This window comes from Peromyscus californicus, unplaced genomic scaffold (genome assembly GCF_007827085.1).
Source record: "Peromyscus californicus insignis strain IS unplaced genomic scaffold, ASM782708v3 Scaffold_16__1_contigs__length_79575227, whole genome shotgun sequence".
Classification (NCBI taxonomy): domain Eukaryota; kingdom Metazoa; phylum Chordata; class Mammalia; order Rodentia; family Cricetidae; genus Peromyscus; species Peromyscus californicus.
The window spans coordinates 9,646,235-9,659,143 of record NW_026294458.1 but is presented as its reverse complement, the minus strand read 5'-3'; the positions used below and the strand labels follow the sequence as shown (position 1 = coordinate 9,659,143).

Below are 12,909 nucleotides of genomic sequence, written 5' to 3'. Positions count from 1 at the left end.
GAACACAGTTCAAGAGAGCTCAGTCATCAAATGGAAAAATGCTTCATAAAGCGCTGGATGTAAACAAGACCACCTCTGTGGCCACAGAGAGATGCTTTCCAGCCGGTGGCAACTTTTATCAGTTCAAAGTTGCGAGGAACCCAAAAGAACCCAAAGCCAGCAGTTACCAAAGGGCCAACTGGTGAGGATTAACTATGAAACTGCTTTTCAGATAATGTTTTTGTTTTCTAGCTTTTTTTTTTTTTTAAAAAAAGTCGATCAGAAAAATCTGAACTATAATAATCTAAAACCCTGAATCTACCCTAAAAATAACTATCTTAGAATGTTTAACACCACATCTTGAGGTTAGTAGGAAATGATCCAAGCAGTGTAAACAAGCCTCAAATCTCATAATAGAAAAATTCACAAAGATTTCTGTAAACATTAAAAAAAAATATCTACCTGCAAAAACACAGGGATCATTTAGTTGTGTATTTTGAGAAATTCTTAGATTTTTTTTTTTTTTTTACATTTTTCCAGTACTATCCTAAAGATAGCTGGGCTTTCGCTAGCACGTGCCTCTGCCTGAGGTTGGTTAAGTGGTCCATCTGCTTTTGCTGAGGTCACTGTTTTGGCCGGCATTGCACATCCTCATCGATGGACATTGCTTGGTCCTTTCAGGGCTGGTACACTGCTGGCATTATAGCCACATTTTTTATCCTACTTTTTAAAATTAGTGTAATTTACTTTATTTCATCTGCCAAACCTCTGGTTACAAAGGACATGCTGCTTTACCAAAACTTTCAGCTCAAACTTACCAAACTCCTTTGCTCTGCTGCCATGTTTGAAATATTTAAAAGATAATCATTGATATTTATTTAGCCAAATGATGGATTATTTAGACATGATAGCATATTAAAAACTATCAAGTTACAAGTCTGTTCTTGGAACAACATCTGTGGCCTACAAGACCTTGTCGGTAAGTGGTGGGCTAATTTTAGTAATCACTGCTGTGATTTGGACTCCAAGCTAAAATATGACAAGTTACAAGGAAAAGGGGCCTTTGACGTGTCTTTGCCTTTTCTCTTTGGGTGCTGAGTTACACCCCTCGCCCGCCCTTCTTTTAAGTATTTTCCATTATTATATTCCTCTATGTAAGTATGTATACTGATTCAAACAACTACCTTAAGCAAAAGTCAGTATTTAATGCTTTAAAACCCGTTGAATAATTCATTAAATTAAAGCTAGCTTATGGGAGCTGATGGTAATTTCTCTCTAGAGAAGGTCCTCAGGGGCCAGGAACTACTCCTGTTTGATAATTTTAGAGAAAGTCTACATAGTGTCCTGGTGAGGGCAGAGCTGATGACTTTTTCAAATTTTACGTTAAAAATTAAATTTGAGAAAATGATATAAGTATATTTTAAATGGTACCAGAACTGTCTAGATAAATAGCGATAGGAATGTCAATGTTAAGTGATTCAACTGTAACAGGATTGTAGACATTTTCCTCTATGTCCTCATTAGAATGAAACTTTCTTCAGGTTGGTATATTTTTCTTCTCTACCACCTGCCCACCCCCACTAAGTACTCTTTAATAAAAATAAATTAGAATGCTTGTTCTAAAGATATATTAATTTCTTAGAAATGCTCCATTATCCATTTGCTAGGTATTTCCCCCAAACCACTGTTTTGATACCAAGGCATGTCAATTGCTCTCCATACCTCAGAGACACATGTGGCACCAAGTGAGAACCTGAACTTTGCTTTACTTTTGCCTTTGTTCATGATCTAAATCTTTTAAAATTTGAAGTCCTTGAAATAATTTTAAACTATGAATTCGACATTACATTGACTTGTTTCTGTAATCAAGCAAACATTTAATCCCCTGGGATTTGGAACGATCTCTTTGCCTTCAGTTTATTTTACTTAGGGTATAGAGAAACATTTATAGATATATTTTTTCCCCCTCCAAGTTTGGCTCAGTGATAGTGAACACAGTGCAGCATTCAAGTGCTATTAAGCAAATGCAGCCCTACAAGGATACGGACTTCTATAAATTAAATTGCAGAAAAGAACTATCTTAATTAACCTGCAGTATATTTGACCAAAAAACCCTCCTGAAATGTTCTTTACTTTAGGATTCGTAGCCTCCCTCCAGAGGTCCTGCAGATCTTTTAAGTGTCCATGAGACGTCATCATCTTTTCATAGATGCAAGGATGATACGGAACCTTACCTTCCCCAGAAAAAAACATATGGTCCTGTGGCACTATGCCCATTTTGTTGGCACAGAGGCCCATGAACACATCATCTATGTACAGACTGGAATTCAGCGTCTGTGACGCCTCGTAGACTTTGGCAACGACATCGCTGGAGACGACGTAGGCAGCACCTGCCGTGTAGTCGGGGTAAGCTGCCCACTGGTACATTTCATAGGGAACATAGTATTTGCTGCTTTTATCCCTAACGGGAGGGCTACCACGATGAACATGACCAATCCAAAAGTCCCGAACACCCATCTGCTCTAGCTCTTGAAGGTATGCAATGAGGTTTGGCATGTGGATAAATATATCATCATCAGCAGTCATCAGGAACTTGGCATGTGGACAAAAGGTATTTGTCCAGCTGAACTGAAGGAGTAATTTTAAAGTAAGATTGTAGAAAGAATCAATGAAATCTTGCTGAATTATGTCCTTGTACACCTGAGCTTCCCAAATCAGTCTTTTTTGCAGCTCTTCCCCCTTTGGTGGAGCAGGAGTTCCTAAGGCAAACAGAATTTTGATGTTGGCATTAAGTTGGGACTGAATGTAATTCTCGCTGCCCCACGTTTTTCTGATTGCAGAACGTCTATCATAGTTTGCAGGGGCAGTCTTTATAAACAAAAAGAGGAGGACATCTTGAGCCTGACACTTCTCCTTGTGGTTGATCAAGTACGGGAAGTGAGGTTGCTCGGAGCTGTGCTTGAGAGAAAGGGAATCGTTCACAAAGTCATAGCTGTTCACGAGGTATCTGTAGGAGTAGGCCTTCATATGGTTCACAATGTGGTTTTTGATCGGGCCCCAAAAAACCATGAAGCTTAATATAAAACAAGTGGCAAACAGCTGAAAAAATTTCCATCTTTTGACTCTTCTGCCACTAACAAACATTCTCATGTTCTCAGGTCTGTTGTAAATGGCGGCTTGCTTCTCCAAGACTATAGCACTTGGTATTTGTAGAATAGGTGTTGGTCATAAAACACGGGAAAAGGTCTCATCCCATATGATATTCTCTTCTAGCCACATTTCTCTGGGATTGCAAAAGAATGGAGCACTATAGAATGGCGATACTGACATGTCCAAGTTTGTCCACCCTGGCGTCTCTTGTTAAATCCTGTGTACAGCCTCATGCAATTCCTCCATGTGGTTCTTCCTATAAACACGCACTGTGGCCCTACCAAAAGAACAACATGTGAATGTGTCACTGAGTTACCACAGAGAAAAGATTACTCCTTGTCTCTTACGCCAAATGTGACCTGGCTGGTTATCATGAAAACATCGGTGGCATTAGCATTTAATAAGCAATATTAAAAAAAAAGAAGTGGGGAAAATACTTGACACAGTCTTCCTATTCAGAATATTGACAACTTTGTCTCTTCTACCCTTAAAAAAGAAGGAGCCCCCACTCCCCCAATAGCTGTCATCTTGTATATTTACAATTTAAACGCTACAAGTGTGCATATATATAGTCAGGCTCTAAGTAGTTATATAGATAAAGGCAAAGCATTAGCTGAACATTAAATTCATCTGTAAAGTTCCATTAAAACTCCCCCATACCAGGAATAAGAAAGAATAAACTTCCTTTTAAAAATATCAAGGTTCACAGTCAAGGAGTTAAGATTTGCTTTTCAAAAACAATTTCCAAACTCTCAAATTACTTTGTGAGTCTCAAATCTATACAGGCAGCCTCCTTACATGTACTTTATTATCTGGAAACTCAACAGGAACTTCATATTTAACATGTTCTAAATGGGGAAGTTGGAACTACCAAGCCTATCTTTGTGGAACTACCAAGCCAGGGACTGTGAACACTAATGGACTCCTGGCCACTTTCTGTCTGTTGTACTGTATTATGCAGCTTACTATGAACCCCAAGAAACTAGGAAAGTACCAGTAAACTCAGTCTTCATCAGAACAAATCTGAGTATGCATAAATATGTAGGGAAAGAGAGGAAGTCAGATAATTTACCCAATTACACAGGGATCTTCTAATTTGAACATATTATTCAGTCTTCTTCCTTAACAATTATTGTTTCCATCTTTTTTTTTCCTTTCCTTCTTACTTTTTTTTGGTGCCTGAATGTAACTTTATCCATCTATACCAGAACTTAAAAGTCTTCCTTTGTCTTTAGCCCCATCTCCAATTGTTTAATCCCATAAGACACTTAATCTCAGTGTCTTTTCCCCCTTTGGGTCATCATCACTTCTCATCCAGATTAGGGCACAGACTCAAGGATGCCCTTACCAGCCACTAGTCAGAGTGAGCTTTCCAAAACTCTGACATAACCATGACATCAAATGAACTCATCAAAGCCCCCAGACCTGCCCACCAGCCAGTGACAAGACAGAGCCTAGGTTATGAGTTAGCATGACATCTAAGATCCTTTTGAATCTACCTCTTCAGCCATTCTCTCATACTGTTGGACACTGTCAAATTACTGGCTATTTCTTGTACGTTGCCTGCTCTTTGCACCAGCAATACAGTGGACTGGCATGCTCCCACTCTGACAGCATGGTGTGTGCACATTCCAAGTTCTACAGGCATCCTTCGGCTAGAAGTTTGAACTAAAGTTCACCCACTCTGTCAAAGATGTTCCTCCCTTGTTCCTAGGAATGTAATTGCTCCCACCCAGGGGTGGTAGATATGGATCCTGAATGCTGGTTAGGATTAGGAGGGAGAATAGAAGCAGAATGATTTTAAGCCCACAGTATAAGTTCTAGGGCAAAATCCTGCTTTGTGCCTGGAGACCTGTAGTCCTGTTCCTCCATCCTTGACACTGACATAAAAACAACTGCCCACACTGAGAACCCCAGCGAAGGAGCCTAACTCCAGTTGTGACACTGCCTTACATTCCTCTCTGGATTTTCAGATTCTGCTCTATTTCCCAATCCCCACTACTGCTCCTAGTTAGGGTAGTAACTACAAGGGCCAGTCATGAGAAAGTCCAAAAGAGGGGACTAAAGCAAGCCCCACTGAGACCTTGTTCACAGCTAATTAACATGGGTAGTACAACATGGTAAGATACAGATTTTAAAATTGCAAAAACTGCTTAGTAAGCTACAACTGCAGAAGAAAAAAAAGCAGAGTACACAGAAAGCAGTAGGTGTGAGTCTTGTGTTGTATTCATTCAAGGATGTAATGCTAATTGGCTTGATTTTGAAAAGGCTGAATGCCCGACTCCAAAGAACAGATCAGTATGGCGATGCCTTCCTACTCCTCCATGTGCTTATCATGTCTTGATTTAAAGCTCTGAAGAAGGTGAGAAAAACAGCAAGAAACACTCATTTCTGATGCTGGGTTCTGCCAAAAGTTTGCAAAATAACTTTCACTCGGGGCAATGTCTTGTTTGTGATCATTCAGGTAAGGGATGCCTATGAAGGCCAAAAGCAAGGGTGTTTTGCCTTTTTCACAATATAGCATAAAGGACCTGGAGACGTAAATTGAGGTAATAGATAATTCCTGATGACTGAATCCTTTACAGCACTATCTATCAGCGTTTAAGAAGTCTAGGAACACTTTCAGGTGGAACAAATCTATAGTTTCTATTTCAACAGACCTGGGAAGAGAACAAAGGTTGGTAAATGTGATCATTAATACTGACTGTTAGCTCTCCAGGGTCTAGAAGCACCCAGGGGACAAACCTTTAGGCATGTCCAGTGGATGGAGTCCTCCACTGAATAAAAAAGGAGGAAGCAGCCGGGGGTAGTGGTGCACACCTTTAATCCCAGGACTCAGAGGCAGAGGCCAGCCTGATCTACAGAGTGAGTTCCAGGACAGGCTCCAAAGCTACACAGAGAAACACTGTCTCAAAAAACATACACACACAAACAAACAAACAAACAAACAAACAAACAAAAAAGAGGGAGCAAGTAGAAGACCAGCGTGCACTTTTGTCTGTTGCTGACAGTGGATGCACGTGACCCATTCCTCGTTCTTCTGCTGCCGAGACTTGTCTGCCATGATGGACAGCACCCTCAAACTGTGAATCAAAGCTAACCTTTCCTTCCTTAAGTTGATTGGCAGCTGTTCTGTCATAGCAACGAGGAAAGGAATAATACACTAACTTTTGGAATGTAAGGAAGTACAGACATTGGGCTAGAGATTTAAGAACTCTTCCAGCTTACCAGCACCCACACTGCAGATCACCTCTAACTCCAGTTCCAGGGACTCCAATGTCCTCTTCTGGCCTCCAAAGGCACTGCATACGTGTGGTGCACTGACATGAATGTAGGCAAAAACACACACACACACACACACACACACACACACACACACACACACACACACACAATGCAGGCACAACCAACTTCCTACCTTTGAGCTACCTCAGCCAGTTTATCCTGCACATTCTTACCAAGTTCATTTACAAGCCTGAGCTTGGGAGAGTATCAGCTTGGGAGCCCACTCCTCCAAGCATTTGAACGCATTCAAATGCGTGCCCGACTCACCAAAGATACTAGATCCCTAAGGTGAATCAGGACCCTGACTCAGCTTGGTGTTCTGTTGCTGCTGCTAACATAGTAACTGGTCTATAAAAATCATTTTATTCCTCCATGATGTCTATATATTTACCTTATGTTTCTACATTTTTTCCAATACTCTAAGTAGACCTCAATTAGTCAAAAAACAGTTCTGAAAAAATGACAAAGCCAGCAACCTAGACCACTGCGTTTAGTGAATCATGTGAGGTTTGGGAATGAAATTTCTTCCACTCATCAACAGAGTCAAACGTGGATTCACTATTTCTATACACTATAACCAAATCTCACTGAGAGTATTGGTGTGATTAGAGGAAGATTTAGGAAAGGTAAACTATTTGTTTATTTTCTACCTTTTCTCTAAGTCCTCCGAGTAGAGCAGCCATGGGAAGCATCTCCCAGCCCAAAGGAGAGCAGAAGCATTTGCCTCCATCTAGACCCATGAACAGGACTGAGCAATGCTGTCCCAGCTTTTCAAAAACTGGATCTCTCACTTCTCTGTACCTCACAGCACCTTACATCTGCTTTCAAGCACATCACTTAGTTTACATCTGGAGCGCAGGGAAAGTCACTGAAGAGACATAACGGGCATTATTCTAAGTGCTTCATGTGACTGCTAACTCTGTAAGCCTAGGAACAACCCAGGGGAGAGAAAAGATCTCTCCATGTTTGCAGAGGAACAAACCAGGGCACTGAGATACTAGGGTAACCACTCAGCCTTCAGAATTTCCAGACCCATGTTCCAGCTGTTCACTGCCCTTTCTTCCTGCATGGCTCTTCCCACAGTTCCCACAAAGATGACAGAACAGGGAAGCAGGTTGGGCAAGGCCTTGGGAAGCAACAGGGAAGCCGAGAAAGCTGTTACACCATGTGGAATCTGAAGTCACTTGACTTTCTACCATCTACAGGATTTTAAAAACACATTTTCTTTACTAAGAGACCTTTTCTCTTCTTTGCAAGGGCACAGATATCCCCCCCCCACCCCCCGCAACCTTTAACTCGGTCCCAGTGTCAGTAAACAACAGGCCAACTGATGAGATGGGTGAGAGGACCAGGTGGCCAAACCAGGGCCATGACAGGCTCCCCTAGCATGGACCAGGCCTTAGTTTTGGTTCACTAGAACTGGCTGGAGCTGAGTAAGCAGTTCTCAGGAAAACCACAACTTAGGGGCAACCAATCAACAGGCGCCCCCAAGCCTCCTGCCAGCTCAGCAGGTGCCCCAAAGCCCCTTCTGCTAACTTAGCAGATGCTCCCCCCCACAACTTCTGCTAGCTAAAGATAGCTTCTCCTACCCTCTCGTCAACAAGCCCCTAGACACTAGACCGCACCACCACCACCAGTGGGCCCCTAACCACTGCAGCCTCCCACCAATCAGCTCCCAGACTAATCTTTCCTCCACCAATCAGCACCAGATTAATCCCTCCTCCCTGGAATTCCCCTAACTCCGTTTAAAAGGTACTTATGACCTTCTTTAGGGGTCGCTATTTGCCACCCCAACACGCTGAAAAATAAACACTCTTGCTAAGTTGCATACGTGACTGTTGGTCTTTCTTGGGGGCTTCTCTCAGACCCTAACAATGAACCTGTGTCCTACATATGCACAGTCCTTTCTTGGAAGAATACCAGAGAGTCTAGGGATAGCCACCCAATGTGGAGGAGGAGGGTTGAGGAAAGAAGCAGGGAGGAGAGAAGAAGAGGAGGTAGTTCAGAGGATATTTGAAGGAAGAATTTGATCAGGAAATACCTGGTAAATTGAAATTTAAGCAGTCATACCACACAGGGAGTCACACCCTAGCCTCAGAAATTATTCCTTTTTTTTTTTTTAAGCTGTATCAACAATTTCATCCAGAGTATGGGCAAGCATAACTTAAAGATATATTCAAAGTTGGCTCATAAATTGATTGGCAAAAGGAGAGCATAATTCAGAGATGTAAATCAGTTACCTATCATAAAGTTTATAGACAAAATATGACTCAAAGGTACAAGTTCACATGTCAAGTGTTGAATGTTCATCCCTTCAATGTGATATAAAACACAGTAAAAACTGCTATCACTCCCAACGTCACCAGAATGCTTCTTCACACATAATGACTGCTTTGTCTGAACCTCGGATTTCAAAAAATTTGGGATTTTTTCCCCAAACATTCTTGAGATTTCTTTGGATAAAGAAAAAAATATTCACCAAGCTACATCTGAAATGATGAATTCAGTTGGTAAAAGAAGTCATGGGCAATAAATCTGATATCACCAAGATAGCTGATTTGCTAAATCAAGAGTCCTGTAGGAAAGGGCTCCCCTCTCAGTTGGGGTGGAGCTGAGGAGCAGGAAGCAAAGCATTTCATAGCAAGACAAAGTATAGCCATTTCAAAGCACACAGAAGGAAACAGTGTAGCTGAGTGAGCAACAGCAAATCAGCTGCCGGCAGCTAGTCAGAGGGGAAAGGATGTCAAAAGGGGGCTGGAGAGATGGCTCAGAGGTTAAGAGCACCCACTGCTCTTCCAGAGGTCCTGAGTTCAATTCCCAGCAACCACATGGTGGTTCACAACCATCTGTAATGAGATCTGGTGCCCCATAATAAATAAATAAATCTTAAAAAATGAAAAACCAAAACCAAAACCAAAAACAAACCCAAGAGGACAAAAAAAGTTAAAAAAAAAAAAAGGAGCTCAGAGAGGAGAGCTTGGGTTCAATCACAGGAAGATTAGGGATGCAGTGATGCTGAGCATCTCATGCCAGGTATCCATCTGCTTATGGGCATCTAGAAGCACCATTTGATTGAGAGTTTGCCACACAGAGGACAAATTGATAGTGTAAACATAAGAGTATAGATGTGGCTTCACTGAGCAATGATGTTCCGTACTACGTTACCTTTTAGGAAGCACATGCCTTGCTCTGGGTAGCCCTAAGAAGTAAGTAATGTCTACATTGAATGAATGTAACAGATATGAACTAGTCACATACCTGAAAAGGTCAGTCAGGATGCTGGGGGTGACTTCAGAGATATTTCAAAGTTTGATATTCCACAGAAGAATCAGTAAGTATACTGCTGCAACCTGAAATCTGTACCTGATAGATGCAAGAGAGAACAGAAGATTCTAGAATTTTAGAATGAAAGAAAATGCATTTATTTGGTTTCTGTATTTCACTCATCATATGCACTTGACTTGCTTTTGAACCAGGTACCAGTGTATTCCGAGGATCATCTGACATAATTTAAAAGTGTGGGTCACATCAGTTGCTTTACATACATTAATTTTCCTTCTCTAGAAACCATTCATGGGTCTTTAACACACATTGGTAGGTGGCTAATGTTTCCAGGCAGGTATCAACTTTTCAAAAACTGTTATATTCCCAAAAAGTATTAGTCAGATATGAGTTTATAAAAATATTGATTGCTAACAGCCATCGAATAGATCATTACGGGCCAATCATGGTGTCTATTATCCTTGACCAGAAAGAATGCCAAGGACCATCCATGCACTGAAGATGTCTTTCAGTGACGATGATGCAGAGGCCAGATAAAGCTTGTCAGTTAGGGAGACTGAACCTCAGTAGAGTCAGCCTGTTAGCTTATTTTGCCTAGAGTGCTGTCAGTTATAGAAAAGGTTGTGGGAAAGTAGGAAGAGTGATAGTGTATGAAATTTTAGGTAGATCATATGTTATCACAAAATCTTGAACTTTACCTTTTGGAATTGTATTGCCTACACACATGGTAGCAATCTGTTTTTATGGAGTCAACTTGCTTTTTAGTGTTAAATAATTCACTATAGAAGATAAATTTTGGTACAAGACCAATCCAAAGGCAGCCTTTAAATTCACAGTGTTGAATATAAAAAAGTAATTTTATTTATTCAAAGTTCATATCTTATCTGATCAAGCTTCTTTAAATATAAAGATTCTTAAACATGGAGTATATGGGAATATATATAACATGTATAGTTATAACATATAATTAATATATATATATATTAATGTATACTGTGTACTGTGATGTGCACTGTTTACTGTAAGTAATTCTAGATTCACACCATTCTACATCTTTGCTGGCAGAGATTTGATGTTCAGTGGAGGAACTCTTTGGATAATTGGCTTGGATCTGCTCTACTGAGCACATATAAAATCCCTAGCACATCAGTAACTTGTAACTTGTAGCGCCTTGAAACTTTGGGAAAAGACTATCTTCTGGCTTTCTCCCAGTTTCTTTCAATATGTGTTCTGAAATGCAAATCTGAATGCACTTGAGCTGCAGACAGAACTCAACCCTTTACAATTTGTAAGTCAGCAAGTGCAATGATTCTATCCAAAGTGACCCATTTTAAAAGATGACCCATTTAGAAACCCATGAGTTATTATCCAAGCTGTTCTATATCTGAGAATTAGAAACCTATGGACTTTCACTACAAATCTGTTTGGATATATTTTGTTCTTATAAAGAGAGATTTGATTCAGATTTTAATGAAATATGTGAGTACTTTTTCTTTTTTTTATTCAATAGGGCCTAGATTTTATTTTGAAAGTCCTTTTCCATCTTCTAAAATTTCTCTGTAAGCAAAGCAATTATAAGCATCTATGCGCCTTACTCATCTTTCATCTCCCAGTTTCCTAGGAAGGGCCCTGGGGCTCCTGTGAGTTAGAGAACGCACCCGTCATAACACTCGTGAAATACTAAATGTCATAAGTGAACCTTTGGATGACTGATAGGTGCAGAGTCAGCCTCATCTTTGATCAGTGCTTAGTAAGGATAGGTGGGAGTGGAGGGTGAGCAAGGGACAGGGAGGTGAAGGAGGGAGGGGAGGGAGAGAGAGAGAGAGAGAGAGAGAGAGAGAGAGAGAGAGAGAGAGAGAGAGAGAGAGAGAGAGAGAGGTGTTTTAAGTATATGATGGAAGCCCCTCAGGTACTGAATTTATCTTACATTAAAAATACCCCCCCATCTCCCACATGTTTCTTTTGACAAACCCTTCCCCTTGGGCTAGAGATTGAACCCAGAGCCTTACAGTCCTCTTTTGATAAAATTCAGACCTTATCAGCTGCTTGCTAATTACCACCCTGTTCAGGGTGGGGTCATGTCTGCACCACTACCCTCAATCATCCTTTTCTGGGTCAGTTTCAGATTTCTTCTTATATCACTCTCCCCGGCATCCCTACCCCTTGGGACCAGGCTGTTTCCCAAAATACAGGCACAGAGGAACACATCCAGTTCTAACGGATGTACTTTCACCAGAAAGTTACCCTAAATATTAGCTCCAGCACCACCAACCCTCCATGCGGTGGCAGTTGTGTCCCTGTAACATGGCCCGTAGCCTAGGAAACCCAGTACTGCTGCAAAGAATGTGAATCAAAAGTTGTTACTTTTACCTATGGATATCTGAGCAATCAATCCACTAGCACGCAAAATAAAATTTGGTATTTTTAAGAGGAAATAGAAGTAGCCAAGGGCTTCTTATTGGGAAGAACTTCCCGTTTTCCCTACCCGCCTGTTCCGCCCACCCCCCTCGTTTTCCCCCAGGAAGTAACTAGTCCAAAGTGCGGTTAGCTTCCCCAGCCTCCCCATGTGCAAACCGCCCCCAGGCGTTGGGCAGCAACTCACTCTGGCATCTGTAAAGCTCCGGACACAGCCTGAAGCCTTTCGGGGGCTGGCTCGGGCCCCGTGACACCACAGCCGCCTCTCCCCCACTGGCAGACCCGGGAAACCGGCTGCACTGGACCTTGCCGGCCAGATCCGAGTTGCAGCACAAAGGCGGTAGCTGGGCCGGGGTGGTCGCCGCTCGGCGCTCACGCCCACAGGCCGCAGTGAACAAAGGCGCTTGGCCACCGCCTCCCTTCCTCTCCGCACCTCTGGACCCGGCATCCTCGGCCCGCATTGAAGAGCCAGCGGTCCATCTTCCCGATGCTTTTCGCCCTAACACGCCCCAGCCCGTCCTGTGGACTAGGCTGTTCTCTCCTTCCCGCCTTGCGGAGACTAGTCCAGTCCCAATCCAGGAACGCGAAAGGCGCGGCGGGGCGGGTCCCGGTGAGCTGTACTCTGAGCTAGCAGCCCTCCGGGAGGACCTCAGAGCCCGCACAAAGCAAGCCCACCGGGGGACTTAGACTCTGCAGCGGGTGCCAGAAGTGTCCCAGTCTAAAGCAAAGGACGAGGGTACAATCCCCCCAACAGAGGGGCCTTGGCTCACACAGCAGTATATGGCAGGCTGGGAGCGC

At 42.3% G+C, this 12,909-nt stretch overlaps 1 protein-coding gene across 1 annotated transcript; it reads right to left on the bottom strand.

Annotated features, from left to right (window-relative positions):
- Nucleotides 1-227: 227 nt before the first annotated feature.
- On the bottom strand, nucleotides 228-12,678 carry B3gnt5 (UDP-GlcNAc:betaGal beta-1,3-N-acetylglucosaminyltransferase 5). The gene is made up of 3 exons (XM_052740306.1): nucleotides 12,299-12,678; nucleotides 9,673-9,777; nucleotides 228-3,406 (listed from the first exon to the last, which is right to left on the bottom strand). The coding sequence occupies exon 3, from the start codon at nucleotides 3,127-3,129 to the stop codon at nucleotides 1,996-1,998; it is 1,134 nt and encodes a 377-aa protein (XP_052596266.1). The 5' UTR covers nucleotides 3,130-3,406; nucleotides 9,673-9,777; nucleotides 12,299-12,678; the 3' UTR covers nucleotides 228-1,995.
- Nucleotides 12,679-12,909: the final 231 nt, after the last annotated feature.